At 52.7% G+C, this 27,985-nt stretch overlaps 9 protein-coding genes and 1 non-coding gene across 10 annotated transcripts; 7 read left to right on the plus strand and 3 right to left on the minus strand.

Moving 5' to 3' along the window:
- Positions 1 to 484: 484 nt before the first annotated feature.
- On the plus strand, positions 485 to 1,835 carry J4E87_000400 (uncharacterized protein; the record flags this gene model as incomplete). The annotated part of the gene is made up of 4 exons (XM_049372058.1): positions 485 to 686; positions 736 to 959; positions 1,008 to 1,415; positions 1,464 to 1,835. The coding sequence occupies 4 exons, from the start codon at positions 485 to 487 to the stop codon at positions 1,833 to 1,835; spliced, it is 1,206 nt and encodes a 401-aa protein (XP_049238192.1).
- Positions 1,836 to 2,543: 708 nt separating this feature from the next.
- Positions 2,544 to 3,343, plus strand: J4E87_000401 (uncharacterized protein; the record flags this gene model as incomplete). Its single annotated transcript, XM_049372059.1, has 5 exons — positions 2,544 to 2,564; positions 2,669 to 2,729; positions 2,782 to 2,849; positions 2,902 to 2,982; positions 3,032 to 3,343. 5 exons carry the CDS (start codon positions 2,544 to 2,546, stop codon positions 3,341 to 3,343), a joined length of 543 nt encoding a protein of 180 aa, XP_049238193.1.
- A 443-nt stretch (positions 3,344 to 3,786) lies between these two features.
- Positions 3,787 to 5,493, plus strand: J4E87_000402 (uncharacterized protein; the record flags this gene model as incomplete). The annotated part of the gene is made up of 1 exon (XM_049372060.1): positions 3,787 to 5,493. One exon carries the CDS (start codon positions 3,787 to 3,789, stop codon positions 5,491 to 5,493), a length of 1,707 nt encoding a protein of 568 aa, XP_049238194.1.
- A 5,858-nt stretch (positions 5,494 to 11,351) lies between these two features.
- On the minus strand, positions 11,352 to 12,213 carry J4E87_000403 (uncharacterized protein; the record flags this gene model as incomplete). Its single annotated transcript, XM_049372061.1, has 3 exons — positions 11,352 to 11,567; positions 11,622 to 11,935; positions 11,994 to 12,213. 3 exons carry the CDS (start codon positions 12,211 to 12,213, stop codon positions 11,352 to 11,354), a joined length of 750 nt encoding a protein of 249 aa, XP_049238195.1.
- A 2,698-nt stretch (positions 12,214 to 14,911) lies between these two features.
- Positions 14,912 to 16,787, plus strand: J4E87_000404 (uncharacterized protein; the record flags this gene model as incomplete). Its single annotated transcript, XM_049372062.1, has 3 exons — positions 14,912 to 15,862; positions 15,911 to 15,973; positions 16,020 to 16,787. 3 exons carry the CDS (start codon positions 14,912 to 14,914, stop codon positions 16,785 to 16,787), a joined length of 1,782 nt encoding a protein of 593 aa, XP_049238196.1.
- A 331-nt stretch (positions 16,788 to 17,118) lies between these two features.
- On the plus strand, positions 17,119 to 18,144 carry J4E87_000405 (uncharacterized protein; the record flags this gene model as incomplete). Its single annotated transcript, XM_049372063.1, has 3 exons — positions 17,119 to 17,439; positions 17,497 to 17,764; positions 17,825 to 18,144. The coding sequence occupies 3 exons, from the start codon at positions 17,119 to 17,121 to the stop codon at positions 18,142 to 18,144; spliced, it is 909 nt and encodes a 302-aa protein (XP_049238197.1).
- A 2,742-nt stretch (positions 18,145 to 20,886) lies between these two features.
- MDM34 (ERMES complex subunit) lies at positions 20,887 to 22,692 on the plus strand (the record flags this gene model as incomplete). The annotated part of the gene is made up of 1 exon (XM_049372064.1): positions 20,887 to 22,692. The coding sequence occupies one exon, from the start codon at positions 20,887 to 20,889 to the stop codon at positions 22,690 to 22,692; it is 1,806 nt and encodes a 601-aa protein (XP_049238198.1).
- Positions 22,693 to 23,103: 411 nt separating this feature from the next.
- Positions 23,104 to 23,526, minus strand: J4E87_000407 (uncharacterized protein; the record flags this gene model as incomplete). The annotated part of the gene is made up of 1 exon (XM_049372065.1): positions 23,104 to 23,526. One exon carries the CDS (start codon positions 23,524 to 23,526, stop codon positions 23,104 to 23,106), a length of 423 nt encoding a protein of 140 aa, XP_049238199.1.
- A 1,122-nt stretch (positions 23,527 to 24,648) lies between these two features.
- J4E87_000408 lies at positions 24,649 to 24,746 on the minus strand. The gene has a single exon. It is a non-coding gene; the product is annotated as a tRNA-Val (tRNA).
- A 505-nt stretch (positions 24,747 to 25,251) lies between these two features.
- J4E87_000409 (uncharacterized protein) lies at positions 25,252 to 27,669 on the plus strand (the record flags this gene model as incomplete). The annotated part of the gene is made up of 2 exons (XM_049372066.1): positions 25,252 to 25,385; positions 25,524 to 27,669. 2 exons carry the CDS (start codon positions 25,252 to 25,254, stop codon positions 27,667 to 27,669), a joined length of 2,280 nt encoding a protein of 759 aa, XP_049238200.1.
- Between the last annotated feature and the right edge of the window lie 316 nt (positions 27,670 to 27,985).

Here is a 27,985-nt window from a genome sequence, read left to right on the forward strand (position 1 = left end):
GTCCACTCAGGGCTCCACGGGCGATCAGTTTCACCTCATCGAGCACTTGCAAAATCCCGCGCGGCTCCTGGCAAATCTTCATCTGGCCTCATATCAGCTCTAGTACATAGTCGGCCGTTGCCCAGTGATAGCACGCCTAAACCAGAACCCCCCCTGTGCACCGGCTCTAGAAGTCGTCTGGCTGATTCCCGCTCCGCCCCTCCCCTTCCCTAGCGCAGTCGAGGTATTAGTACCGTCACATTTACTGTACAAGTGCTCTCAACACTTCTCGTCGCTCTTTATCTCCTCATTGCTCCAGCGCTGTTACAGCTGCTTCGTGTTGCTTGTGCCACGCTTGTCCCTTGACGCGCAACACCCGCCATCAGTCAGCAGCGCTAGCCCACTGCTACTGCAACCTTGCAACTTGCATTCCCAGCGCCGCAACCACCTCCTTTGACCTTCACTCAACACCTTTACCGTCCCTCGTTAGCCACCACCCGCAAATATGTCCGACGAGAAGATGAGATCCTCGGTCGAGGCCTCGCGCGACACAGCCCTGCCTGTGCTGCCGACCGTCAACCCAGATGCGCAGAAGCCAGCCCCCGAGGCGCCATCTTTCCATCCTGCAGTATACATTGCAACATGGATCTCGCTCAGTTCCAGCACAATTGTCTTCAACAAGTACATCTTAGACACAGCCAAGTTCCGTACGTTCACTCTGCTCCGCCGCACCTCCGCATTCTAACACACCGGCAGACTACCCCATCTTCCTCACAACATGGCATTTGGTTTTCGCGACCGTCATGACCCAGATCCTCGCCCGCTTCACCACCGTCCTCGACTCCCGGAAAAAGGTGCCCATGACCGGACGCGTATACCTGCGAGCCATCGTCCCCATCGGTATCTTCTTCAGTATGAGCTTGATCTGCGGTAACCAGGCATATCTGTACCTGAGTGTGGCCTTCATCCAGATGCTGAAGGTATGTTCTCCACGAATTTGGACCTGTAGCAGCTACTGACCTCAGCAGGCTACTATGCCCGTCGCTGTCCTCATCACCACCTGGAGTCTCGGAGTTGCGCCTGTCAACCTTAAGACTCTCGGAAACGTCTCCTTCATCGTCATCGGTGTAGTCATTGCCTCGTTGGGAGAGATCAAGTTCGTCATGGTCGGTTTCCTCTTCCAGGCTGCTGGTATCGTCTTCGAGGCTGTCCGTCTGGTCATGGTTCAGCGCCTTCTCAGCGGTGCCGACTTCAAGATGGACCCGCTCGTCTCCCTCTACTACTACGCCCCTGCTTGCGCCTTCATCAACGGTGTCATTCTCATGTTCACTGAGCTCCCCAAGATGTCTATGGCTGACATCGACCGCGTTGGTCTGACCACTCTGCTGGCCAACGCATCCGTCGCTTTCTTGCTCAACGTCTCCGTCGTTTTCCTGGTACGTTCCTTCTACACACCCCACAAACATTCACTAACACATCTTCAGATTGGCAAGACCTCCTCGCTCGTCCTTACCCTCTCCGGCGTACTCAAGGACATCCTTCTCGTCTTTGCGTCCATGTTCCTTTTCAAGGACCCCGTCTCTCCCCTCCAGGCTTTCGGTTACGCCATCGCGCTTGGCGGTCTCGTCTACTACAAGCTCGGCGGAGAGAAGCTGAAGGAGTACCTCGGTCAGGGCAGCATGAAGTGGCAAGAGTTTGGCCACACCCGCCCCGTCCTTCGCAAGTTGATGGTCTTCGCCGCGGTCATCATTGGCATGTTCCTCGTCCTTGGCTCTCTCGGACCCCGCTATGCCCCCGACTCGACCAACCAGGTCTACAACGGCATCGGCAAGCTCATTGGCGACAAGGCTGTATGAAGAACTGGTTCCTTCTAAGATCGGTCTTGGCCATTTTCTAGCTGGGAGTAGGCCTACTTGCAGTACGCTGGTCTACCTCGATTTCCCTTCCCCCTTGTCGTTTTATCTGTAGCTTGGAGCGGGCTTGGAGTGTACGGTGACCGGTGTTTATACGCATAGACGAGCAGGAGCTTTCATGCCGACGGAGCCTTCTTTGATGCTTTTTGTGGTTCGGTACGCGACTGGTGTCAATCGCATGTCAGGGAGCAATGACAGGAAATGATTAAGTAACACGTTTTTGGCACATAGATCTTGCAGGCATTCACAGAATTGCGAGCGAAAGTATATACTTGTAGCTATATAATTGGTAATGCCGTGGAGCATCCGATGCATTTCTTCTACAATACTCGTGATGTATTTGAAGACGGATAACATGAGCAAACAACAATGAAGCAGATATGAATACTAGATTGAGATTAAATGTAGATTTACTGATAGATGTGGATAACAATTATCGATTGTGAAGTTCTCTGTAGTTGCGCCGTGATGCATGCGCGGTCGCTCCTGCCGAGTTCTGGAGTTCTCGCTTCGCACGGGCCACACCACGCCAAGCTGCCCTTTCCTGCCAAATTCGAATCGCGAACTTCAGCTTCCTCCCTCAGTCGTTACTAACCCACAGCACAACACGCTCAAAATCAGTCAAGATGGGAATCGACCTCGACCGCCACCATGTTCGAGACGGGCACCGCAGTATGTGATCCCCCGTCGAGTCGGCGCAGCAATGCGCTGGCGACAGCTGTCTTTTAGACGCAACATGAAGCCTTCGAAGGAGAGAGATTGACGAGTATACAGAGGTCCCTAAGTCCACCAACCCCTACGTCAGGCTGTTGGTGCGCCTTTACAAGTTCCTGGCTCGTAAGTACTTCACCGGACAAATGCGCACATTGTTTGTGCTAACAGCGGACAGGCCGTACCGATGCCAACTTCAACAAGACCGTTCTGCGACGCCTCATGATGTCGAAGACCAACCGCCCCGTAAGACGACCGATCGCAAGCACAGGAGAACAACGTTGCTAACACAGCACAGCCGGTCTCCGTTTCCAAGATCGTCGCGAACGCCGCCAACAAGCACTCCGCCAAGGAGCACGCCGGCAAGACCGTCGTCGTTGTACGTAAAGCGATACTACAGCGAAAATAAATGGCTAACATACCGTCAGATCGGCACCGTCACTGACGACAACCGCATGCTCGAGGTCCCCAAGCTCTCTGTTGCGGCTCTCCGCTTCACCGCCTCTGCCCGCGCCCGCATCGAGAAGGCCGGTGGTGAGTGCCTCACCATCGACGAGGTCGCTACCCGCTTCCCCACTGGATCCAACACCCTCCTCCTCCGTGGACCCAAGAACGCCCGTGAGGCCTTCAAGCATTTCGGCTTCGGTCCCCACTCCCACAAGAAGCCTTACGTCGAGAGCAAGGGCCGCAAGTTCGAGCGTGCCCGTGGACGCAGAAGGTCGCGTGGTTTCAAGGTTTAAGCGTGTGCTTACAGCACTCTTGGTTTCTCTGGGTTGGCGTGGTCATGGTCATGGGAATTCTTACGAGGCGCGCTTCATGACTGGCAAAGGCTCTTCGAAAGCCTGCAAAAAGATACTCAATGCTCAACATGAAATGAAAGCATACACATGGGCTCTCCCGAGCTCATGGTTAAATCATGAACAACCATCTTCTATGAACATGCATGTCGTCACTATTCAACTGTCGGTATGAGCATCCGTGAATCTCACATGCAGGATAATTTGCCCGCAATAGGTAATACTGTATAGCGATGTTGAACGACGAAGTTTTTCGCGTGCTAAATTTTCTGCGGCTCCCCCACATTCAGCCAACCAGCGCTAGCCAATCTAAACCACCCGACGTAATACCCCGACTAGTCACTGCATCACTTGAATGACTTGACATTGACAACAACTCTGGCAAAATGGTCGACAGTCGAAAAGTAGGAGTGCTAGGCGGCGGCCAACTGGGCCGTATGCTAATCGAGGCTGCCAACCGATTGAACGTTCAAGTCAATGTCCTGGATGTCGGGGCATCACCAGCAAAGCAGATATCAGCGCACGACGGCCATATCGAGGGATCTTTCAAGGATGCAGCGGCTGTAAAGAAACTCGCAGAATCATCCGATGTCGTCACTGTCGAGATCGAACATGTCGATACCCATATGCTCGAAGAGGTAGCGGGGCAGGTCGTTGTTGAACCCAGCTGGAAAACACTCCGGACCATCAAAGACAAATACGCCCAAAAGCAGTACCTGAAAGAGCATGGAGTGGATGTCGCAGATAGCATCGATCTCGAAGGGAAGGGTGTTGCGGGGTTGAAGGAAGTAGGTTCGTCATATGGCTACCCGTTCATGCTCAAGAGCAAGACAGAGGCGTATGACGGCAAGGGCAACTTTGTGGTGAAGACAGAGGCGGATGTTGATGCAGCATTCGAGGCTTTGGGAAAGAGGCCGCTGTATGCAGAGCGCTGGGCGGACTTCAGGATGGAGCTCGCAGTCATGGTTGTCAAGACAAAGGACGGCGTACTCACATTCCCCACTGTTGAGACTGTCCACGAGGACAGTATCTGCAAGCTCACATACGCGCCGCCCAGGAACGTAGCAGAGGAGACCACACAACGAGCCCAGGAACTCGCAAAGAAAGCTATCGGCGCTTTCGAAGGCAAGGGTGTCTTCGGTGTTGAGATGTTCCTGCTCAAGGACGACAGCTTACTCATCAACGAGATCGCGCCTCGTCCGCATAACTCGGGACATTACACCATCGAAGCCTGCCCCATCTCACAATACGATGCGCATCTCAGGGCTATCCTCGACCTACCCATCTCCCAGTCTAGCCTCCGCCTCCGCGAACCCTCCATTATGCTGAACATCCTTGGCGGCAAGACGCCAGACTCCCACGTCCAAGTCGCGAAGAGGGCTCTTGAGTCACCAAACGCATCAATCCACCTCTACGGTAAAGGTGATGCGCGTCCCGGCCGCAAGATGGGCCACATCACCATCACAGCCCCCACCCTCGCAGCCGCCGAACGTGAGATCCAGCCCCTCGTCGACTTTGTCGACGCCCAAAAGGGCAAGACCGTCGAATCACGCAGCTCACAGAGCTCCAAAGATGAGCCTCTCGTCGCCGTGATCATGGGCTCAGACTCCGATCTCCCCGTCCTCCGCGCCGGTCTCGAGATCCTGACTAAACTACAAATCCCCTTCACCACGCGCATCACCAGCGCCCACCGCACCCCCGACTGGCTCCGCGAGTTCTCCAAGACCGCTTCTCAGACGTCGCTAAAAGTCATCATCGGCGCTGCGGGTGGGGCCGCTCATCTTCCCGGCATGTGTGCGTCGTGGACCACACTCCCAGTCATCGGTCTGCCTGTCAAGGCGAGTGTGATGGATGGCTGGGACAGTCTTGTCAGTATGACTCAGATGCCGCGCGGCGAGCCTGTTGCTACTGTTGGTATCAACAACTCGACGAATGCTGCGCTGCTTGCTGTGCGCATCCTTGGTGCGGAGGACAAGACGATTCGCGAGAGGCTGAGGGTTTGGATGGAGGGGAATGAGAAGGAGGTTATGCGGAAGGATAAGGCACTTTTGGAGGACGGGTGGGAGGCTTATCTTAAGGGTATGGGCAAATAGACGATGATGGGAAGGTGGTGGGCTGAGGGACTGAGGAAGCATATGCTGTGTTTGTGGACACTGGCTGGTGAGATATGCAGGGAGTAGAATTCCTCTTTCTGGTCGAGGAAATGTCATTTCCCTCTACCAATGTCTTGAATGCAATGAACATGCGATGTTACGGAAGTTGTTTCACATCGAAGCTCATTACGATGACGATCACCATCATCACACTTCATTCCAAGCTCAACAACGACCGCCTCTCGACCAAAACATGAGAGCATCCCTGACTCGTTTTGGTATCATGCGCTCCCAGCTGGCCCTGTCGTAAGAACATGACCAGTTCCAATATGCTCTCCTCACACGAAGACATTTCCTCATCCGCTGTGCCATTTGAACACATCAGAAACATCTGCATGTCTTTTGGAACACACCGCGAGCCCACAGCCATGTTGAGAACAGAACGCCATTTTTGTAGAATGGCTTTGGAATGTGCGGATAAGAGAAGAAGGAAGAGCAACAAGCGCAGATTTTATAGCTGAGGCGAGGAGAGTGGCAGCACATCGATTTGCGGATCCATTCTTTTAGACAGCTTCTCTTCCTCTCTACATGACAGTTCTGTCCCCCCTGTTTTGAGTATAGCTCTTCGAAGAGCAGAGTCGAGAGGAGAACGACATGACATAAAGCGGAACTGCTTTCAAAGCACAAAGCTTCAGTATCTTGCATGTTTAGACATGATATGTCCCCCAGGTGTTTTTGGAAGCACGATAGAATACATGAACATCCTGTAGGTATTCAAGGTGCGAAAGGGCGAGGAGAAGAGAAGACCCATCAAACCTCATATGTATGTTTTTGGAGAAGAAAGAGAGAACTGTAATGTGTAGGAAGAGAGAAGGAAAAAGGCAGAGAGGCAGCTTTATATGCGTCCAGAGTCGTCCGGAGGGTGCACTCATCGCGAGGAACCGACATGTTTTGAACAAGGAAGCACAATCTTTCCATGTTCTGCTGCTTCAGCACTTTTTGAATACCGCCGCATACGTTTAAAATCGGTACATGAGGTTTCTCATTCCGTGGCTAGAGAAGCGGGGAGACGACAAGCGCATGTGTACTCCTTGGGTATTTTTGAGAAAGACAGAAGACTTAGACATGGGTCCTCTTCATGCGGGTTTTGGAAAATTGCATGCAAGTTCGATATGATAGAAGGAAGGCAGAGGTGGCAGACTACAGATATTTATATACATCTCTTTCTATGCGGACGGAGACATGTCGTACTTTAGTAGGCTTTTTATGTCGCGTTTTTTGCTCCCATTCGTCAACATCTCCATCATCAGTCGTCGTCGTCAATTCTTTGGATATTTTATAGCATCAAGTTTACGGCAAAACGCGCCATGTTTTGTATCGAGTAGACTTTTCATTTCGTGAGGCTTGGAAGGAGAGATTCTCAAAGACCGATGAACACTACGGTTTTTGTGACACAGTCACATGTAACGATATATTGGCCGTTTTGGAAATAGGCGATAAAGGAAGACAAGACACTTGCATAAGTTGGTGAATACGTCTTTTTGGACAGATTTTGAAGGAAGGTAGTGTGTAAGAACCAAGACAAAGCGGAGAAGTGGGAGTTTTATACTTCCAGTGAAAACAGTGCATAAACGTTTGTGGAGCGCGAGTCTCGCTTTTATATCCCTCATCGATTCTTAGCATCGGATCTCCGAAGACTTTCTAGTGAGACCTATGAAGAGCGACTTGCGAGCTTCAAAAACATCAATATTAAGTGACTAGGTATTGAACCTTCGAGTACTCAAGGGTCAGTGTAGATGGAGACAGCCCTCCAGAGCATTTCACCCTCCTCTTAACAACCACACTATGTCGAGATCATAATTCCCGCTGTATGCCTCAATGATTGCTTCAGTCCGAAATCGCCAGTTCAGTCCGAAGATCTGTTCCTCTGCAGGTCCGCGCAAGCATGTCCGCACGATCTCGAGTCGCTTCAAGCCAAGGAGCCCACTGAACCAAGCCCTTTTGCCGCCTGAGAGGGCATTTATCAAAGGGTCCATTTCATAATCGCGTAATTGAATTGTTCGAACTGCCAGCATTTGTGCGGATGTGCGAAACATATACGCTTTGGGATTCACCTTTGCGTCGCTCAACACAAAGGTGTTGAGTTGGTACGCCAAGGTAGCTGTTTCGTTGTAGATCTGGCGACAGGTCTCGGGGAGGTGGAGAGCTGATTTGAGTGGCCTGTAACTTACTCGGTATTCGGGATCTGCGTATGTGTATGCCCATCCATGTGATCCAGGAAATTCGGGCGAGGAGTTGACGCGCAAGTGGAGGGCGATATAGGGATAGCTTAATGTGTACTGTAGGCATGAAGAGGCGATGTCAGCGTATATCACAAACAAATGTCGTGCATCCAGGTCTTACCTCCCATATCTGGTTCCGGAGTTCGCCGGGGAGTTGTAAAAGGCGAGAGGTTGTCGCATTGCGAGCCGCACTATTTGCGTCAGTAATGTGGCAAAGCTTAGACGGGAGAGATACCGACATTGCGGTGATGTGTTCAGACATGTGAGATACGTCCAAGAGCCCATTTGGTAAGATCACTGCCACGTTGCTGTTGTTTTGCTGCTGCGACATTGACGCAGAATTATCGGGTTCTGGAGTATGTTTCATGTTGAAGCGTTGGAGCGCGATAGAGGTTGATTGCAGTTATGTCGATAGAGCTATGTGATAGAGTGGATAGGCTGAGCAGCGGTACACAAAACTTGATCTGGTACGAGGGCGCTTATTTCGCCTGCCTGTGTTGTCTGTGCGCTATCGGTGCTTGAGGTGACTGTTTTTCTTTCATTGAAATGCTCCAGTAGTGACTCTTGCTCGACCCTGCATTCATTACATTGTAGCTACCATGTGCTCATGACGGAACCTCTGCTTCCAGACTTTATCCGATTGCGGTCTTCGGAGCCTCATATTGTCAAAAATTGACGTAGCGACCTCGATTACAGAAGCTCACAAGCATAGCTATCATTTGCAGCTATCGCAAGCGCCAGCTGCTCCATAGATCATTTCCAACTAAAAGTCAGCGAAGGTCTACCCTCTCGCTCACGTATCCGCTGCTCCAGTAGCCTACGGTAAAACTCGGCTCCTTTCATTGTGCGGGTTTCCTCGTCCTCTGGATCAAGGTGGTCGAAATCGTGGAAGTCGTCCACGTTGCAGGGAGCGAGTTCCAAGTGTACCAGACGTGGGAACGATGCAGTGAGACAACCACTCTTAGAATGGGGTACTGGATTAAAGATTCGACCATGGGTGGAGGTTCGATATCTCAATCTGAAGTGCCACAAGCCTGCGTTGGATATACAAAGGGATTGAATGTTTCGTAGCAACGCGTGATCGGAGATCCATCGAGCCTGGTAAAATTGAGGAATCTTGAAAGTTGTGAGGGCGAAGATCAGCAGCCGGGTCTCCGCGTGAATCTGCCTCGAGGTCGCTGGTAAGCGGAGAGCAACATCTTTTGCGGGGGTGCCATCATCGTTCATCGGGATCCCATGGGGCTTGTAATGTGCTCCGCGCCTCCAGCGAATGCGATATCTGAGTTTTACATAGGCGCAACTCATGGAGTATTCCCAGATCTGGAGTCGGAGTTCGGCTGGTAAGCGTAGGAGAGGTGAGACAGATGCGTTGCGTTGTGAGCTACTTAGTTAGCAATGCCAGACTGCAGTGAGTTGACATCTTACATGGCTAGCTTGTCTTCCGGCACAGGCGCCGGGATAGTCTCTTCATCTCCTTGATTCAAAGAAGAAGATAGACCCTCTGACCGCGTGCGCACCAGGTTTTGGTTAGCCGCCTGCATTGCCATTCCGTGGCTTTGTGTTCGCGAGCGGTTAGGTAGCCTTGACGCGTCGTTGCCGCGTAGTGTGGAAGTTGCGATCTCGCGATAGTGTGGAGGTAGAGCTCTAGCAGGCGTTTGTCGTCGAGCTTTTGAGAGTTTTGGTATATAAGTTGAGTGGGATGAAGAAATCGGCAAGCTTAAATCATGTGCTAGCTCCAGAGGTGTACTTTGGTTGAGATTTCCGAATTTTTGCCGGAACCCAACTGAAACCAAGGCTTATAATCAAGACGCTCCAGGGTGGGTATATCGGTCTGATACTCTAGGTGTCTTCCGTGGGAGTCTTCTCTTTATCATGAGCTTTCTTAGGCCTCGCCTCAGTATCTTCCTCTCCCTCCGCGTCCTCATCACTCTCCCTCATATAAACCACCATCCCATTCAGCGCATTCCCATGCTTCTCAAACTCTCTTAGCGCCACCTTTTCCCTGCCTTTTATCCACTTCTTGCCCACCTCATTGCACTCCTCCAATCGCTCTTTCTTCTCCTTCGTTTGCGCATACACACTGTAGTCGTCCAGGATCTCGTTGCCTACATACAACACCGGGTCTTTCGATTTGAGGAAAGTTGGTAGGAGAAGATACCAATCCACAAATGGCGAGTAGACGAAGGATTTGGACGTGATGTGGGCCTGGAGATCGGAGTCGAGGACCGTGATGGAGAGGTACGATAGAAATTCGATGTCGAGGGTTGTGAATGCTGGGTCTTGGGCGAAACATTGTATCTTGGTGTCCTTGATTTCGTCTTTGACTGCGTGGAGATTAGTGATCTTGGGCGGATGCAAAGGGTTGAATATCAATAACATACGCCGGTTGACTGCATCGACAAACAGTACAAGCTGCCAGAGACTCCTCCACCGATGCGCCCAGTCTCGACTGAAACTGCCGATGCCAATGCATACCGCTTCTTCAACATCCCCTTTGCCATCAGCGCTTTTCTTCTCCACAATCTCTTTGACTTGCTTCGCAAGCAGCGTATCTTCCCACCGCTCTTGAAGCAGGCGGAAATCGTCCGATAATTTTTCTGCCGTCAAACCCTCTACTATCCTCGTAGGCAAGGACCCAGCATCCGCCTCCTTCTTCCCTTTCCCATCAAGCGAAATACTCGCCAAGCCATGGGTAATGACAGTCCACCCATCCTCACTCTGCACCTCCTTCCTCTTAACGCGGCCTCTTCCTTTCTTACTCATCTCTTCTCTACCTCTTCACACACCACTCTTAGCTATCAGTCTTGGCAAAAACCAAAGCGCATACTCCCTTCACCACAAGCGCACCTCAAACCCACAATGACGCACACTGCACAAAAAGGGTTCACCGATCGTCGCGTCGTCGACTTAAGGTGCGGCTTGCATGGGCGCGTAAGTAAGGCGTGGCCAAAGTATCGAGGGCGAGGCGATGACGGGAAGGGACCACCTGGGCGCGTAGAAAATCATCGTGAGAGGCCAGGGTCTGGTTGGGTTTTAGTGGGGAAAGGGAGGCTCGGAACGGGATTTCCGATGGCGGAATGGCGGCGACCTTGGCTATGGCTGTGGCCCGCAAACCACAACTATAGTAAAGACCGTGTGGGAACCGTGCCTCCCTTGATTAGGGGTCTGCTATCTGGCCTGTAGCGGTAGTTCAAGCCATCCGCTCGCGTCGGGATTGCACATGCGGATCAGGCGTCCTGCCGACGGCTTGGATACACCAGCTATTTTTTGTTGCAGTCGGTATAAGCATGACAGCATATAGCTTACAAGTGAGCGACTAGTGGAAACGCAAGTGTTGGGATTATGAATGGTATTGCATGTGTAGCTTCTGTACATCATACCGCACAGTAACGTGTTATGTGCACCTAAGAAAGACCGTCATAGCTGCTGAACAGCTGGTCCACCAACCACCCAGATCAAACCACCGCGTACGCTCCAAATCGAGATCGTCGCTTCAAAAGAGACCGGATATCTTTCGCGCCAAAACTCCTTGCCCATAAAAAGACTATATTCGCAGATAAAAGTCAGGTTCGTACACTAGGCGACCCATGTGACCCACGACGCTGCTGCAAGCATTGCCGGCACTATGATCGATGCATAGGTGTTAACGACCATGTTGTGTGGCGCTGGCGATGATGTTGTCGAGTATACGATTTGGAAGCCAATGTGGTCATCGACGTTTGTTGTGTTAACGCAGTTTGAGCTGTTGACTTCGGGAACATCCTCTGGTTCGGCGAAAGTGATGTCGGCACACTATTGAATCTATTAGCATCTATACGGCTGCCATGGTCAGACGCTTGCACTCACGTTGTAAAGAGCAGCGCCGTGTTGCGCAAGCTCAATAATCTGGATAGTCGCGTTGTCTCCAACCTGGGGTGTGTAGTTGGCAGGTAATGGGACTTGCGGTAGGCAGAAGGAACCGGGGTATTCTTGGTTTGTAGGCCCTGTAATCTGGAAGACTGGGACCATCGTGTGCGAGTAGTTCAGCGGTTCGTTGCCGTAACCCATGTTGACGTAGAACATGGCGAGCGAGTGGCCTGGGAACCATCCAGGTTGGATTGCGACGGCGCCGCCGTTGACCGGCCACTTTGTGCGATTTTGCGACATTGGCATGCCACCACCTAGAAGTTCATGTTAGTTATCTTCTCCTGCGCGGAATACCCAATCGGGAAAACGTACATGGGTACATCCATTGCATGCCGTATGGAAATCCATATGTGCCGGTGTCTTCGTGGTAGTTGATCCCAATCGAGCCATCAGGGATCGATGGGTCTGTGTCAGACTTGGTTCCGTTGGTGTGGATGTTGTTTCCTCTCCATCCTGGGTAGACGATAACGGTATGTGCAGTAGCGAGTGACCAGGTAGCGGCGATAAAAACGAGCTCGGTAAAACGAAACATTTTGGCGGTGCGATGTGGAAAGCAAAGACTGTTGCGAAGCGGAAGTCCTTGTTTTTATTGATTCAGTGACCCGTCAGCTTTGGGGTACACGATTTGATGGTAGTCGACGCAGAACGGGCAGCGTGCGGTGGCGGGGGGCATCAGCACTTATGGATTATGGGACTTGGCCTCGAGGGCCTCGTGCAACCATGGCATTGCTCGCCAAAGAGACGCTTCAGGCGAATGAACAGAGCAAAACGGGCCCGCCAGCATGGCCAGCCTTTGCATGTCAGCCCTCGAAGCATTGAGTAGGCAGCGAATAGGCACGTCGCTAGCATATTGAATCTACAGGGGCCAGCGACCACTGAGCTTCGCGTATGCAGGTCTTGTCGGGCGGGAGGGAAAGCCTCTGTCGGCGGAGCGAATAGCGTCCGAGGTGGCCATGCGCATGGCGCCTCTGATTTGCAGAGGCGTGTGATGACTTTGCAGAGTCTCGGCAGTCCGGCCAGACACCTCTAAGCGCCCAACTACTCCAGAGTCCACATGCCCACCAGCAGACAGCGAGGAAGGTTTCCGGATCTGAAAAATGCCCTCATCCGCGCGACTCGGCCGTGATAGTGTGACCAAGGCGTGATGCAGAATCTTGAAACGCCGCAGCTACACCGCGTAGGCGACGTCTGTGTTCGTGGGAGAAGAATGCTGAAAGACGCAGACAATCGCGCGCACAGTCAGCTAGCCGCCACTGGCCCCCAACGAACGGCGATCAACGCCCTCGCCGCAATATAATCCCCAGCCGTCAACATGCGCATGTTTCTATCCTCATATCGCTGCATGAGGGCTGCAGTGCGACAGCTGGGGAAGGCCGAGTGTCGACGACGCTGATTGGGAGCTTGTTTCGCCGCCCCTGGTCGCTTGGAAGTGTCCACTGCGCCGGGACGAACGAAGCCTCCATTCGCAATAACCAATTGCTTGAAAAGGCATCTCTTCTGGGCCCGCGTCGTGCCGAGCGCACCAGCACACCATCCGCGCAGTGCCATCTTTCCTGCGGTTCGCTGCTAGTGCCTGTCTGTACGGCGCGAGGTACCGCATTCGTACTCCCCTTGCTTGAGTCAAACGAACATCTTTGCGCACTGGAGTTAGCAGCGAACAAGCATCGCTTTAGCCAAGCGCCATGAGATTGTCGATCGTGTTGGACGCAGGGTGCACGGGTTCGTTGATTCTGGCGTCCGGGATAGCGGTTGCGTTAGGTACGACCGCTGTTGATGCTGCCAGGTGTGATGCCATGAGCGCCTTCCTCGAGCACTGAGAGACCCTGGCCACCTTCCTGCGATGGGGCTTCTTGCCTCGTCACTCAAGTCATGCCTTCCAACATCGCAGGTGTAAACAGTATCCACCTTACAGGTCCTTTCTGGCTCGCTTGCCACCAACCGTCCTGCATCGATATTCTTCGATGACCGCGGCGTTCATCGAACATTATTACTCAGTCCGAACTTAACTTCGGTCAACACCCGACACCCGAGCTACTGACATGTTGTCGCTCGTCCCAGCGCGGAAGAGAAAGGAAGCCCATAACGCGATACAACTATCTCGTGATAAAGGCAAGGTCCGCGTCATCGAGCGATCAGCAGAAGGCTACTCCAGCGGCTCCACGAAGAATCTACAGGGGCGCAACAGCACCCCTGCTAGCCGTACCTTTACTACACTTCGTCGTGGGAGCATCAGGATCTTCTCAATCTTCCGCAATGGCAAGAGTTGTTACCCATTACTGCCTGGTACCTCTTAGCTTCTACTGATAGTACCAACAGGTTCCGCTCCAAGCTCCGGCGAGGCTACCTTTGGTAGCACTGGGTCAACGGTCAACAAACCAGCAGACCTACCACGTGTCGATAACATCAATTCCTACTCCAACTCTCCTCTACAGTGCCCTGTCGTTCCCGATGTACCTATGACTCTACCAGCTCTCTCCCTAGATCCGGGCTCTTCATCGTTACTCCAACTCACAAACGCTGCCGTCTTCGATGGCGAATCAGAACCTATACCAAGAACCCGCACTCCGCCTCCTACACCCATGACAACAAGCTGGTCCACACCAAGTCTCTCCCAGCAACTCACCGCCAAGATTTCCAACGCCCTAATGAACAACGATACGGTGGTACGTCGACCCAAAATGAGCTCTCGGCCAATGGTTCGAACAGACCATTTCAAGCATCCAAGCGATGATCAGCGAACTACCACCTCGCCCAAAAGCGCCATGTCAGAGGTTCCTTCGCTTCCATCAAGTGTCCTAAGCCCCTCCAGCAGCGTCGCACCGCTGAGCCAGTCCACTGCACCGACATCGTTGGTCTCATCAGGCGCGCCGCTGTCTGCTGAAACTACCTATCGAAGTCAGAACGGTCGTCATGTAACCGACAATCAACCTGCACTCTATTGTGAGGCGACCCCAGAACGTTTGCCTCCAAGATTCCTTGTCTTTCCACGTCAAGACGCTCCGCGACTGTGTGAGCCTTCCGTTGCGACTATCGAGAATGCAGCAGCGGCGAAGATCTTCTTCGAGTCACACTTCAATCAGCTTCTCGGTACCAAGATTACACCACGATCTATGCGTCGCCGCCAAATGGAGCGGAAGGTATTCACCATGGCCATACCGAACGAGCAACGTCACTCCAAAAGGCGAGAATAGTATCTTGCAGAGACACATCATCTGCGTCAAACCCGTGTCATGAAGTCGAATACCCTAGCCCGCCAGACGATGAAAGGCGTGCACATTTCTAATTACGACATCGTAAGAGTCCTCGGGAAAGGCAGCTTCGGTGTTGTGCGTCTCGTTCGCGAGAAGAGTGACAATTGCGGCAGTCTACGCGGAAGCAGCTGCAGTATGGGATATCTCGATGGCTCATTGACGCCAAAAACTGATAGGCCTTCTCCGTCCATCCGCAGACAAAAGCAAGTCTTCGCCATGAAGGTCATCAGGAAGTCGGATATGCTTCGCAATAGCCAAGAGGGACATTTGCGAGCGGAGCGAGACTTTCTAGTCGCGTCGGAGAATTCGCGATGGGTGGTTCCCCTCATTTCTGCTTTCCAGGACAACAACAATCTCTATCTCGTCATGGAATACATGATGGGCGGCGACTTCCTGGGCCTCCTTCTTCGCGAAGACATCCTCGATGAAAACGTCGCGAAGTGGTATCTCGCAGAGATGATACTGTGCATCGAGGAGGCACACAAGATGAACTGGATCCATCGCGATGTCAAGCCCGACAACTTCTTGATCACATCGTCTGGCCATCTCAAGATCTCCGACTTTGGCCTCGCCTTTGATGGACATTGGGCTCACAACCAGACTTACTACAACGAGCAACGATACGGTCTACTCCGCGACTTGGATCTACATGTCAAAGGCGACGCACAAGACGTTGAGGAAGACAAGGATCGATCAGACGCTCACAAGACCATGAATCTCGTCAATGGAAGCGCAGCGGCCCGCGGTCGTTACCATACCAGACAAGCCTCAACGCATGGACCCATCATCGACTGGTTAAATCGAGAGCAGAGGCGTGAATTCGCCAAGAGTGTCGTTGGTACGAGCCAATATATGGCACCAGAGGTCATACGAGGCGAAAGCTACGACGGTCGCTGTGACTGGTGGAGCATTGGTATTATATTATACGAGGTATGTGGGCATGAGATGTTATGCTTGTTTACACTGACGATTTCGTAGTGCCTTTACGGCTGCACGCCCTTCTTCTGCGATAACCGCCAAGCTACGAAGATGCGCATACTCGTAGGTTTGGCTATGATACGCTGCGTTCTGGTGCTAACTCGCGCAGGATCATAGGAGGTGGCTGCGATTCCCATCTGACCAACGTTATGCCCGTCCCAACATCGACCGCGTCCCACTCATGCCAGTTTCACGCAACGCAATCGACCTCATGATGCGACTGCTCGAGGACAGACAAGATCGTCTCTCAGCTAAGCGATACCGTGAGAACGACTGGGTCCTCCGCGACAAAGCTGCTGGTGCGCGCCGCAATCGTAACGTCAACACCACTGGTCACATCGTTTACCCCAACGATGCCGAAGACATCAAGTCGCACCCCTTCTTCCGCAACATTCAGTGGTCACAACTGCATCTGACTCGTCCACCATTCGTACCACGCGTTCACGGCGGTCAGCCAATCACCAAATACTTCGACGACGAGGCCGAGATCATGAGCGCGTCTGACCATCTCGACTCTTCAAGCTACGAAGCTCTCGGGGGGCTGGCAGACCCTGCGGTAGAAGTTCAAGATGGTGAGGATGATGTCATGTCCCCGGTCCCGCCGACTACCCAGCATGATGGTGCAGCTACGCCCGCTCAAGAAGGGTTCGCTAAGTCATTGCGGGACATGAAGAGACGCAAACGAGAAAAGAAACGACCGCGCGACAAGCTTCTTCGAGATCCAGATGTCAGCCAAACTGTTCTGGAGATCAGGAAGAAAGGTGCTTTCGTGGGCTACACTTATCGCAGGCCTAGGTTCTCGTTGCTAGACTTGGAGGACAAGATCGCTGCAAGACCTCACATCACACGCGGTGGGATAGTTGCTGCGAGTGCTTAGTGCTGTAGGTTCTTTGTGCTCTCTGGAGAGTGTAAGGTTTTTTTTTTGAAATGGATTGTTAAGCTCTTGAGCCCATCGGGATGCGCATGGTCCTGTAATTGCTGTTCGATTATCACTAGAAGATGTAATCTCTCTCACCTTGACCGCCATATCAGTCTCCCACCTCAGCGGTCAGCATCGCATTGCAGATGCTACTAGCGCCGTCTGGAGCACAGGTGAGATCTATATCATGCCCGTCTTTCTCAGTAACAAACCTTCCTACACCACACTTTCCGTCTCAGCCTTATCACACAACGATTACAACCAATTAAATACTTCACATATCCCCATCATGATGCTCTCCAGAGCCATTCTGCTATGCCTTACCGCGCTCACCAGCATGGCCGTCGGTACAGCCCCCGCAAGAGAGTCCAACGACCCGATGCCAGACTTTCTCAGCCACAAGGACAAGCCCAAACCCGTCGACAAGCCCACTCTCAATCCTCCAGTCTTGGATGTGAGCGAGTACCTGGTCAAACAGCTGGCGCACCCGACAGTAAACGAGGTCAAAATGTGGAACGACAGCAAGATTAACTACGCGTGCAAGAAGATATTTACTAAAGAAGGCTACGAAGTCGAGGCTATTGAGATGTTCGAGGTTACGTATGAAGATGTGAGTTTGAAATGATGTCTGTTGTTGTTAAATGACGATGTGCTAACGAGTCTGCAGTGCGACGAGACACCATGGGTCATGTGCCGCCACAAAGACGCCTGGTATCAACCTGACCTCATGGAATTCTACATCGGCCTGATTCCCGTCAACATGCGTCGATTCAACCGCCACTTCATCGCGCTGCCGGCCGACGACAAAGGTGGCCGGGATGCTTACAATGACTACGACACCATAGTCTGGAAAGGGCAAGCCAGTCTGCACAGTATCATCGCCGAATCCGCAAAGTCATTGGGCCAGTATGTAGGCGGAGGCTTTCCAATATGGAGTAAGTCACCTCGCGCTCTCCACCATCACTCTTTTTGCTTCTACTGACCACTCGCTATAGGTTCTGGTACTCTCGCTTGGTCCGATCAGACGTGGGCTGACCTCGTTGAGCACAACGCCACAGCAGTGATGAACCCTACGTCTCAGATTTCTCTCGAAGAGGCATTCGCTCAGACTATGGTGCTTGCCATTGCGGAGATGCAGGACGTACCTTTGGGTGCTTTCATCCCCGAGTATAAGAAGATTTCGGTGTTGGTCACCAGCTTGTGGGAGAGCTTCATGTGGGTCTTACTTGTTAGTAACCTGTTATTTTGCCATGAGAGGATTTTGGAGGATAGCCCTGTGGGTTTGCCGGGACAGCTGCCGGATATTGAGGTCTAAGTTGGCATGCCTGATGGATCTAGTGGTAGCTAGGGAATGAACGAGTTGGCTTCACGAATGGGTCAAGTCAAGGGTGGGCTTGGAAGCAAATCGGGTTCTTCGTGTCTCCGGTAGAGTCACGAACATCTATCCAAATGCACCCAATCAAAATTAAAAACTATCCCGTCTCCCTCTCTTCCACCACCACCTCTCACCCGTCCCACCAGCCCCACGTCCGGAATTCCTCCACATATTCTTCAGAGACCGGCCGTATACCGCCCACAGCACACTGGCTATTACACAAATCGCAATAACGCCCGTAGAAACACCCAGACCGATTGATGCTGGTACGCTTAGACCGCGATCAGGCTCCGCTGTAATGGAGGGTAGTGCGGTGGACGAAGAGAGAGCTGCATCAGACGAAGACGAAAAGAGAGTTGTCTGTAGACTGGAAGATGGGTCTGGAGGAGACGTTGTAGAAGTAGAAGTAGTGGGAATCACAGAAGAGGACTTGTCATCTCCGGTCTCAGTAGTCGACGTTGTCGTTCCGGCGTCAGTCGTCGAGGGTACTATAGTGGCAGGATCCGGTCTCGTGACTATGGGGAAAGTCTCCAGATCAGTTGGGGTTGTAGGTGTCGCGTTCACGGTAGTCACGATAGTAGGTGCGTCCATGGTCGTCACGATAGTAGTTGCGGGACCCATCGATATGATTATCGGAGGGTCGCCACCGGTTTTCGTGGATGCCGACATTGTCACTAACGTTGCTTGTCGGTGTTATGATGGGCCTAGATAGTCGAGGGGCTATGTGAGGGGTATGAGGGGGGTGAAGTGCGGTGACATGGTGGAGGATTGCGGGAGAGTAGGAGCGACGGAGTACCTAGATTGTTAGATGCTTGCTTTGGAAACGGGATGCGACATATCGTTTGCTTGGTGGTGTGACGGGTGAGTGTGCTGGCGTGGAGTTGTTGGGGTAGCGTGGTGGTGGGTTGTTTGCTTGGTCGATATAGGACTGGAATTCTGTTATGGGTCAAAGAACGAAATAGATGCCTGGAGTTCATGAAGCATCTCAGGTATGTATATCTTGATGGGAGCTGAATGTATCGCAAAGACTACCTACCTAGGTAGGTAGAGAGTCCTGGAGACAGTGGTTGGCAGATGATATGTGTAAAATTTACCCCTACGCTCATTTGTATAATCCAAACCCTCATATCTTTTACAACACGCAAATCAACTAATTGGTCGTAGTAGTAGTTCTTTTGTTTGCATCCGCCTGTTGGTGTTCGGGCAGGGCAGCGAGCTCGGTGCTGGAGTCAAGAAGGTCCGACGAACACGGAACTCGGACGTCACCCATATCCGGACTCACTCAACGACCGTTTGTTTCAAGACTTTCCTTTTGCATATACCCCACAGCTGCAATAACGGAACTACATCATGTCAGCCTCGGACGACCTCACCAATCTTGCGACCCCGCCAGCGTGCATTGCAGACTTTTGTCTGATCCCCCTGGGCACCCCCACAGCATCAGTATCCAAGGAAGTCGCGGAAGTGCAGCGGCTCCTCAAGAAAAGCGGCTTGGATTATTCGATGCATTCCGCGGGGACAACAGTTGGTATGTGCCTGCACACACCCCACTTTCTGAATTCTGTACGCTCTCGCGTGCGAGCCAACCCTCTTCTCGGCCGGTATGCGGGCCTGGTGGCTTGGAAGGTGGAGGGGTATATGGAATATTCTTGAATGTGCATGCTAACTATGGTTAGAGGGCTCGTGGGACGACGTTATGCGGGTCATAGGGCAATGCCATGCGATGCTGCATCAGAATGGGATTGTGAGGATTCAGAGCGATATTCGTGTGGGGAGCAGGACCGACAAGAAGCAAGGATTCAAGGACAAGGTGGACGCTGTGGAGAAGCTGCTCAAGGAGGATCAAGGCGCAGCGTTGTAATGGGCCGAGTATCAGGATGCGCGTGACTGAAGGAATGTGTGTGTTGTCTCAGTCCCAAGGTCGCCAGGTCATCCACGTGTACCAACCACCTGCGATAACGACGGATGCATGAAAACAAATTTCACGACTACAGATGATGTACCCGCGCACGGCAGATCTGCCTGCCAAAGCTCGGATGGTGATTCAAACAATCGGCCGCTGCTATTATTGGGCAATTTCCTACTCGACGGCGTGGAGCTGCTGGGGTAGCTGGGCTATAGCGAAGATGGGGAAATTAGTACCTGACAGGCCAAACGGCAGCGATGGAAGCATATTGTGTTGACATGTGGCTAGACGTAGGGCTTTTTGAAACTTGTCGATCAAGGTGGCAGTGGTGGCAGCGAATCACTCGCAGCGGGATGCTAGTCTGTAACGTAGACGTGCATACAACGGCTCCAGGCTCTTCACCGCCAGTCGCGATGTTCAGGTAGACTAAACCGGATGCGAGGGGCGGGTGCTGTCTGCGCACGGCCGACGAGCGGTTGTGTAAAAAGTTGGCGGCATCATCCTTGACGTCGGTACCTTTCACCCGGAAAATCCCCTCGAGTGCCGCATGTGCTCCCACGCTCTCTCCACCACAACACGCCCATCTATACCTGCCCACACCGCCCGCAATATTCACTGCCCGCCCGTCACCCCGCCCGTCCCGTCCGAAACACGCCCAACCCCCAGAATTGGCCTCGTGTGATCGCATGGCGAATGCACGCGACAGCAGCATCATCTGCCAATCCCCAACACCCGCGCGGTAACCACGTCGACGCTCCACGCATCAACCACCCACCATGGCCTTCAACTTCAACTGGTCGCCGCTGATAGCCGACACGTCGAGGGCGCGCGACATGCTGACGACGGCCCTCAACAAGTCGCCCAAGCCGCCGATTATCGTCGACGACATCATCGTCACCGAGCTCAATCTCGGCACCACCCCGCCCGAGCTCGAGATACTGGAGATTGGAGACCTGGCTGAGGACCGGTTCAGGGGCATCTTCAAGATGTCGTATGCGGGCGACGCGTTTCTGACGCTCAAAACAAAAGTCCAGGCAAATCCGCTGAAGACGTATCTCTCCAACAAGCCCGACTTTGCGTCACCGCAGCCACTGGCAGCGTCATCGGGCTTGACTATACCGTTGCAAATTACACTGTCTAACATCCGACTGTCTGGTTTCGTCATCTTGGTCTTCTCGAAACAAAAGGGCTTGACGCTGGTCTTCAGGAACGACCCTCTGGATTCGCTCAAGGTCTCGTCGACGTTTGACTCAATCCCCTTTGTGCGCGACTACCTGCAAAAGGAGATTGAGGGCCAACTGCGTGTCTTGTTCATGGAAGATTTGCCAGCTATCATTCACAGGTTGTCACTACGCATGCTGTCGCCCGAGTACCAGGAAATTGAAACAGAAGAGCGGCTAGAGAGCGCCAACGATACCACCGCAGCCATCGATCCCCTCGCATCGCCACCACAAGACGCTGTCGATGCGTTCGGCAACCCATTAGACGAAGCGCAGATCTCGGCCTTGTCGCTCGACTCTGGCGAGATACACGCCTCCTTCTCCCAGAAGAACATCCTTCGCCTAGCCGCCCTCTCCGAATCGCAACGAACCCTCTCCCTCTTTACACCCGGCATTCGCGATGCCGTCTTCCGAGCGTGGGCAGGTCACCCAGACAGGCCCGAGTCTGGTGCTGCGACACCGGCACTCACACAAGGCAGTTTGTCAAGGATTCAGTCGACATTTGGCAGTCTCAAGTCTGGCGCTTCGTCAGTCGCGTCTGGCAGCACAGGCAACGAGACGCTGAGCTCGCGACCCACCATGGCATCGGCGTACTCGACATCGGCGGGGCTCAGTCTGGGCTCAAGTCGCTCACGCACAGGTGGCATGCGGAAACGGAAGAAGCGCGTTGTTGATCTACGCAAGAAGGACGGCGTCGATTCCGGCGTCTCCACAGGGGCCAACACACCGTTGCCCAGCGCATACGCCTCCGAGACATCGAGCGTCATACCTGAGGAAAGAGAGGCAGAGGAGGAACTCGCTACCCCACCAACGAGCCCCGCACAACCTGGCATGCGCTTTGAGAGTAGACGTGGCAGTCTGGACATCGGTACGCCAAAACGGATACCCGAAGAACCTCCTGCTTTTGGCCCTCTGCTCGCCCCTGCGCCAGTCCTCTCAGAGTCATCAAAGCCTGGCAAATCGAAGCAAAAGACTCCACCAGCCGCTTACCTAGAAGACCCATTTGTATCCCACACCTCTTCCAGACGTCCGCCGCTATCGCGCAACAAGCTACGCCAGGCACAGCAATCCACCTCGCCGCTCCTTCGCTCCCTATCCTTTGACAAGGTCTCATCGCTCTCAGCCCTCTGCTCGCCGCCGCGCACCTCTTCTCCACCGAACGCTGACGTCATGGCCAGCTCGGGCGGCATCCTCGAACAAGCATGGATGACGAAGATGGCGCAGGAGATTGCTCGCAAGGTCCAAGAAGAAAAGGACCGATCATCTCGGCGACCATCACACACCCGGACGAAGACAGCACCCACAGGAGGCTTTTGGCAGAGCGACGATGAGATCGAAGCACCGCCCGCTTACGTTGCGTAAGCAATGATGAAGTTATGAGCCATGAAGATTTTCACGACGTACCGTCTTCGTACATATTAGTTCTTGCATGTTATTTTTGTCCATCACTTGTTGTTTCTTTTGTCCATTAAACTGCTTGTTAGCATTGGCGTATCAGGATTGGGAAAAGCTCGTTGTCGTTGGATCAACTTGAGTATATAACTTAGGGGGTTAGTGGGGCTCTAAACATAATGAGCGGTGCATAGAAGAGCGATGGAGAGGAAGAGGGCAAGCGCGATGTGGTATCGTCGCTTTTACATATCAGACTACTAATCTCATTACTGAAGGCGACGTATGCGTCGCTAAGAAGAGTATATATCAAATCACTCTCATCTTCACAATGGCATATTCGATGTACTTGACATCTTTTCTCTTTACTCTATTTCACAACCATCAAGGTCCTGGCACAGGGATAGCACCAATCTGCACCATCAGTCCAAAGATATCAGGCTGTCCCAACTCCTCTACAATCTGGCCATTCTCAAACCGGTAAATGTTGAGTGCTGTCATGCAAATGCTCTTTCCGGTAGGAGCAACGCCCATAAAGGGTCCATTGTGTGTACCGCGTGTTTCGAAGCGACATACGATTTTGCCGCCTTCGGCAATGGTTTCTTTGATCGTCCATTGGATGTCGGGGAAGGCGCTGCGCATCATGCCCAGGATTTGGAGGTAGCCGTCGAGACCTTGGAGAGGGGGCCCACCGAAGGGGACGTGGAAGGTCGCGTTAGGTGAGATGACTTCTTTTCCGATGGCGACGTCGCCGCTGTTTATGAACTCCGTAAAGCGGGTCAGGTGGGGGAGGAGGGCAGAGGACATTGTCTGTGAGGTGAGTGATTAGAACTGGTGGGTGCTGAGAGAGTGGGATGGGGTTCGTTACGTTGTTTGGAATTAGTGCAGGTTCCTTGCTGGATGGAAATGTTTCTTTTTGCGGACAAAAGACAATGTAGATTGCAACTACGATCTAAGGGTAGAATTGATAACCTCGAAATTGATGTTGTAGTGATGAGATATGAGTAACGATCGCGAGCAGCTACGTCTTTATATCACACCTGTTGTACTGTAGTAACCATCCGACAGAAAGCTGAATAATCGCCACCAGACTGCCTTACCAAATCACACGTCTGTATCGCCTATTCATCACCTAGTGAGTTACCGTCGGTTACTACCGGTTGATTTCGAAAGCTATGGGTCCTAATCGTGGAAGGTTCCAAGATTATCCTTAGAGCGTCACCTACGCCGCTATAGGGCCGACGACGGTCTAGCGTGGTAAAGATCGAGGCAAAAATCGCATGTACTGATACGTGTCTTGGTGATATATGACGAGGACTGAGTCGTGTTGCTGCTGCAGAAGGTTGCTGGGACGTTTGATATGGCAGGAGGACCTGTAAGTACCTAGGTAGACGCGGCAGCAACCGTCGCTGAACGATAGACCACTACGTACGCGCATGTGAAAATGCGATAACCATAACAGTAGCGGCTATATAACTGGAGCATACCAGTCTGAGAAAAGTCGGTGCCTTGCATGCGATGCTCGGATGTTGTGCCTTTCGGATGATGTGTCTTCGGATGGTGTACCACCGGATGTTGTACGAAATGAAAAGAAGAGAACGCTCATGCACGAAACGAAAAGAAAGGAACGCTGATTCACCTAGAAACCAGACGTCAGATTCACTGCGAAAGTGCAACCGTTCTTTCGTGTCTGGCAAGTTTCCCGCGTCCGAAACGAATGGTGCAAAGAAGGAAAATACAGGATGTAGTTCTAGGCAGTATTAACTTGTATCCTACAATAAACTTTGTACAGCATGTTCCCGCTGTTAGCTAGAAACAGGCAAAAAGCTCGCTAATTCGCAATGAATACCCCAACTGCGAAAGCTTGGACTGGCCAAAAAGAATAGCCCTGCGCGAACGCAGAACTGTTACACTGAAACCCTTGGGCTTTGACTCATCGGAGGTTTGAACTCCGGACCTTCAGTGTACTAACGGGCTTTTGAGGGCCTTTGTTAGACTGACGTGATAACCAACTACACCAACGAGCCTTGCTTGATGAACTTTGGCTGAAAAGACCAAAATATGTACCAAGTCAAAAAATGCACTTTTGCGTGGTACGAATTTTACAAGACGCCACGACGAGGATGAAGAAGTGGTTTTCGATCTTTGGGCCGGAGAGCTAAGCGTTCTACGGTCAAAGTGGGGAATTACATGTCACTGAGCAGACGTGGTTGGGTCAGGGGCCGGCGGTGCGCGATTACGAACCTACCTTTACCCGGGGCGGACAAGAACACCAAACGCCATCATTACCATGATAATCACTACGTTTCCAGTGCAGCTGGATCTTGAAGATCATCAAACAATGTCCGACCCTTGCCACGATCCGCAAACCATGGGATGACCTTGAGAACAGAAAAGCCCATGTCCGCTCACGACTTCGGCCCGATACCAGCAATAACCGATGCCAGCGTTGCCGTCCCCGCGTTTTGTTAAGGTGCCCACAATTCCCGACGGCTTCAAACACCGACACGACGCATTGCTTCGAGATGAGGCATGGAAGCAAATGCCCCACAACAGCCTGCTGGCGCGCAGGCGGCCACCAACCCGGATGAGGACGAAGCTTCGAAGATCAAGAGGACGCAGATTGCGTGTTTGAACTGCAGGAAGAGGAAGAGTCGGTGTTTGCTGTAAGTGGCTGAGGTTTCTTGTTTGTTTGCGCGTCGGCGATTTGGAGCTTGCTTGGATTGAAGTTTGCGCGTGGACAGCTTGTGTCGCGACGCCGAATTTGCTTGCATATCGTATGTAAATCTAACGTGGCGTTGCAGCGACTCCGACAACTCGATACCATGCCTAAGGTGCAAGCGCGACAACCTCGAATGCGTACTAGGCGGCAGCAACCGCGGCGGAAGACGCGAGCGCAAGAAGAAACGCGTCGATGAATCGCAGTCGCAATCTGAATCGCTACCACAACAGCCGCTCCCATCGCTGGCCAATACCGCACCCGAAGGAAGCTTTCACACGCTGGGAAATCTCGGTACCACATGGTCGCAAGACCCAGGCGTACAGCCTTTCGGCGAAGAGCTCCAAGCATCACGCTCTGGCTCTTCGAATACCGATGAACTGCCCTTTTCGAACCTGCAGAACCCGTCGGATGCGCTGGGTATACTGGCGAGGGTTGCTGGAGAATCAAGCTCGAATGACGAGATCAACGGGACGGGTAGAAACAACAGCATAGGACATGCGCGAGGGTCATCTCTCAGCATGCCTGCGCCGCTGTCCTTCTCATATCCGTTACTAGATCGAGGGATACTCACCGTGCATTCTCTATGCCAGCTGCTCGTACGCTTCCAACAGCAGTACCATCCATACTACCCGCTCGCGCCAGCGCACGCCTTCGAAACATCGCGCCTATCCGACATGGTGAACAACGAGAAACACCTCCTCACAGCCATCCTCCTCATCGCTTCCAAAGACCTCGTCGACGAACCGCACATCTACGAAGCCTGTTCCGAACACATGAAGAGCCTTGTCTCGACGTTGGCAGCGGGAGGCGATGCCGGAATCGAAGCAGTAGAAGCTCTCCTTCTGCTCGCTGAGTGGGCGCCGTATACGCAGCGTGGCTCTGGCAAGGTCGGAAAGGGGGAAGAAGATAAAGAGAGCTGGATGCATGTTGGTCTTGCGCTGAGGATCGCGTACTTCCTCGCTCTCGATCGGTACTCGTTCCGCTTCGTGGATCAGGGCAAGGATCCGGACCATCATCGCAAGCGCCTCATTTGGACGGCGGCATATGTGTCTGACCGTCATATTAGCATCAGAATCGGGAAGGCGTTCTGGTCGCGTGGACCGGGGCCTTTGACAACGCTGCGAAGAGAGGATTACCCATCGTTGATTCCCAAGAGCCCGAACGAAGAGGACCATGCTTCTATATTCCAGGCGAATCTCGAACTCACGCAACTCTTCAGCAATGTCCACGATACTTTGTATTCAAACCCCAGTTCGAGTTTCCGATCGCAGATGAGCGGCAGCTACATCAAATTCATCGACGATTTCCGGTCAGCGATATACGGGTGGAAGAGTGTCTGGGGCACTTTGACATGCTCTCCACCGCTCAAAGCATGTCTACTCATGTCATACGACTACCTGCGTCTCTACACCAACGCCTTCGCCTTCCAAGCCACCGTCCTGCGGGCACTGCCCTCCTCATCTACATCCACCGACCCCGTAGTCGGCACACCAGCCACCATGGCAAACGGGCGCATGCAAGTCCCCCAGCGCGTCTTTGTAAACAACGTCGGCGCAGTAGGCGACGCGCGCTTCATCTACGAAGGCCTCGACGCCGCAAAAGCCATTCTCACAACCGTGAACAACTTTGTCGATCCAGAGCGCTCCCTACGGTTTATGCCATTGAGATACTACCTCTACCTCGTCTACGCCGGCGTCTTCCTCTACCGCGCCCGCTGCACCGGCGTCATAAGCGCAGACGAAGACCGCGCCATCCGTGCCATGATCAACGAAACCGTCGCCCGCCTCGAGCGCAGCGCCGTTGGAGCCGGCGCTGGCATCCAGCACCCCGGCTCCCGCTACTCACAACTCCTCAAGCTCCTCTGGGCAAAAGTACCAAAGAAGGACAAGGCGAGTCGCTCTTCTTTCCGCCACCCAGGCACGCATATTGCGAGTAATCCGGTTGACCAGAATGGGTTCCCTCAGCATCCTATTGTGGGCGCGAGTCCGCAGGCGAGTAGTAATGGGACAGGGGAGAGTCCGGCGCTTACGGAGCAGATGGGCGATTTTGGGTGGACGGATTTGGGCGCTGTTAATGAGTTTGCGGTGGGTGGTGGTGGGGGGAACGCGCCGGCGGATGATGCGGCGTTGTGGAATGGGTTTTTGCCGCTGGATATGGGGTGGAATGCTCAGGGGCTTGGATTTGAGGGTATGGGGTTTGATTCTAATGAGCTGGGCATGTTGTTCTAGGTGAGGTGTTTTAATCGTTGAAAGGCGAATGACTGTGTATCATGAAGCATGGGTTTTGTAAGAAACAGCAAATCCTATCTGGTTATATTGTTCAAAACCTCTGAACGCCTCCAGCGAAGTTTCATACTCGAAGGTCAAAATTCTCACTCATACGGAACGTCAATAGGATGTTCGTCAGTGGGGTCTCAAGCCATTTCGTGAGAAAGTTAGGCTATGCTATCCATACGTGCAAGTGACATGCCTTGCATACCGCAAAGGGTTGCGAAGATAGCCGGCCGATTTCCCCATATCTCATGTCATCTCGTCCATCGTGGAA

This window comes from Alternaria ethzedia, assembly GCF_023757985.1.
Source record: "Alternaria ethzedia strain BMP 0044 chromosome Unknown scaffold_1, whole genome shotgun sequence".
Taxonomy (NCBI): domain Eukaryota; kingdom Fungi; phylum Ascomycota; class Dothideomycetes; order Pleosporales; family Pleosporaceae; genus Alternaria; species Alternaria ethzedia.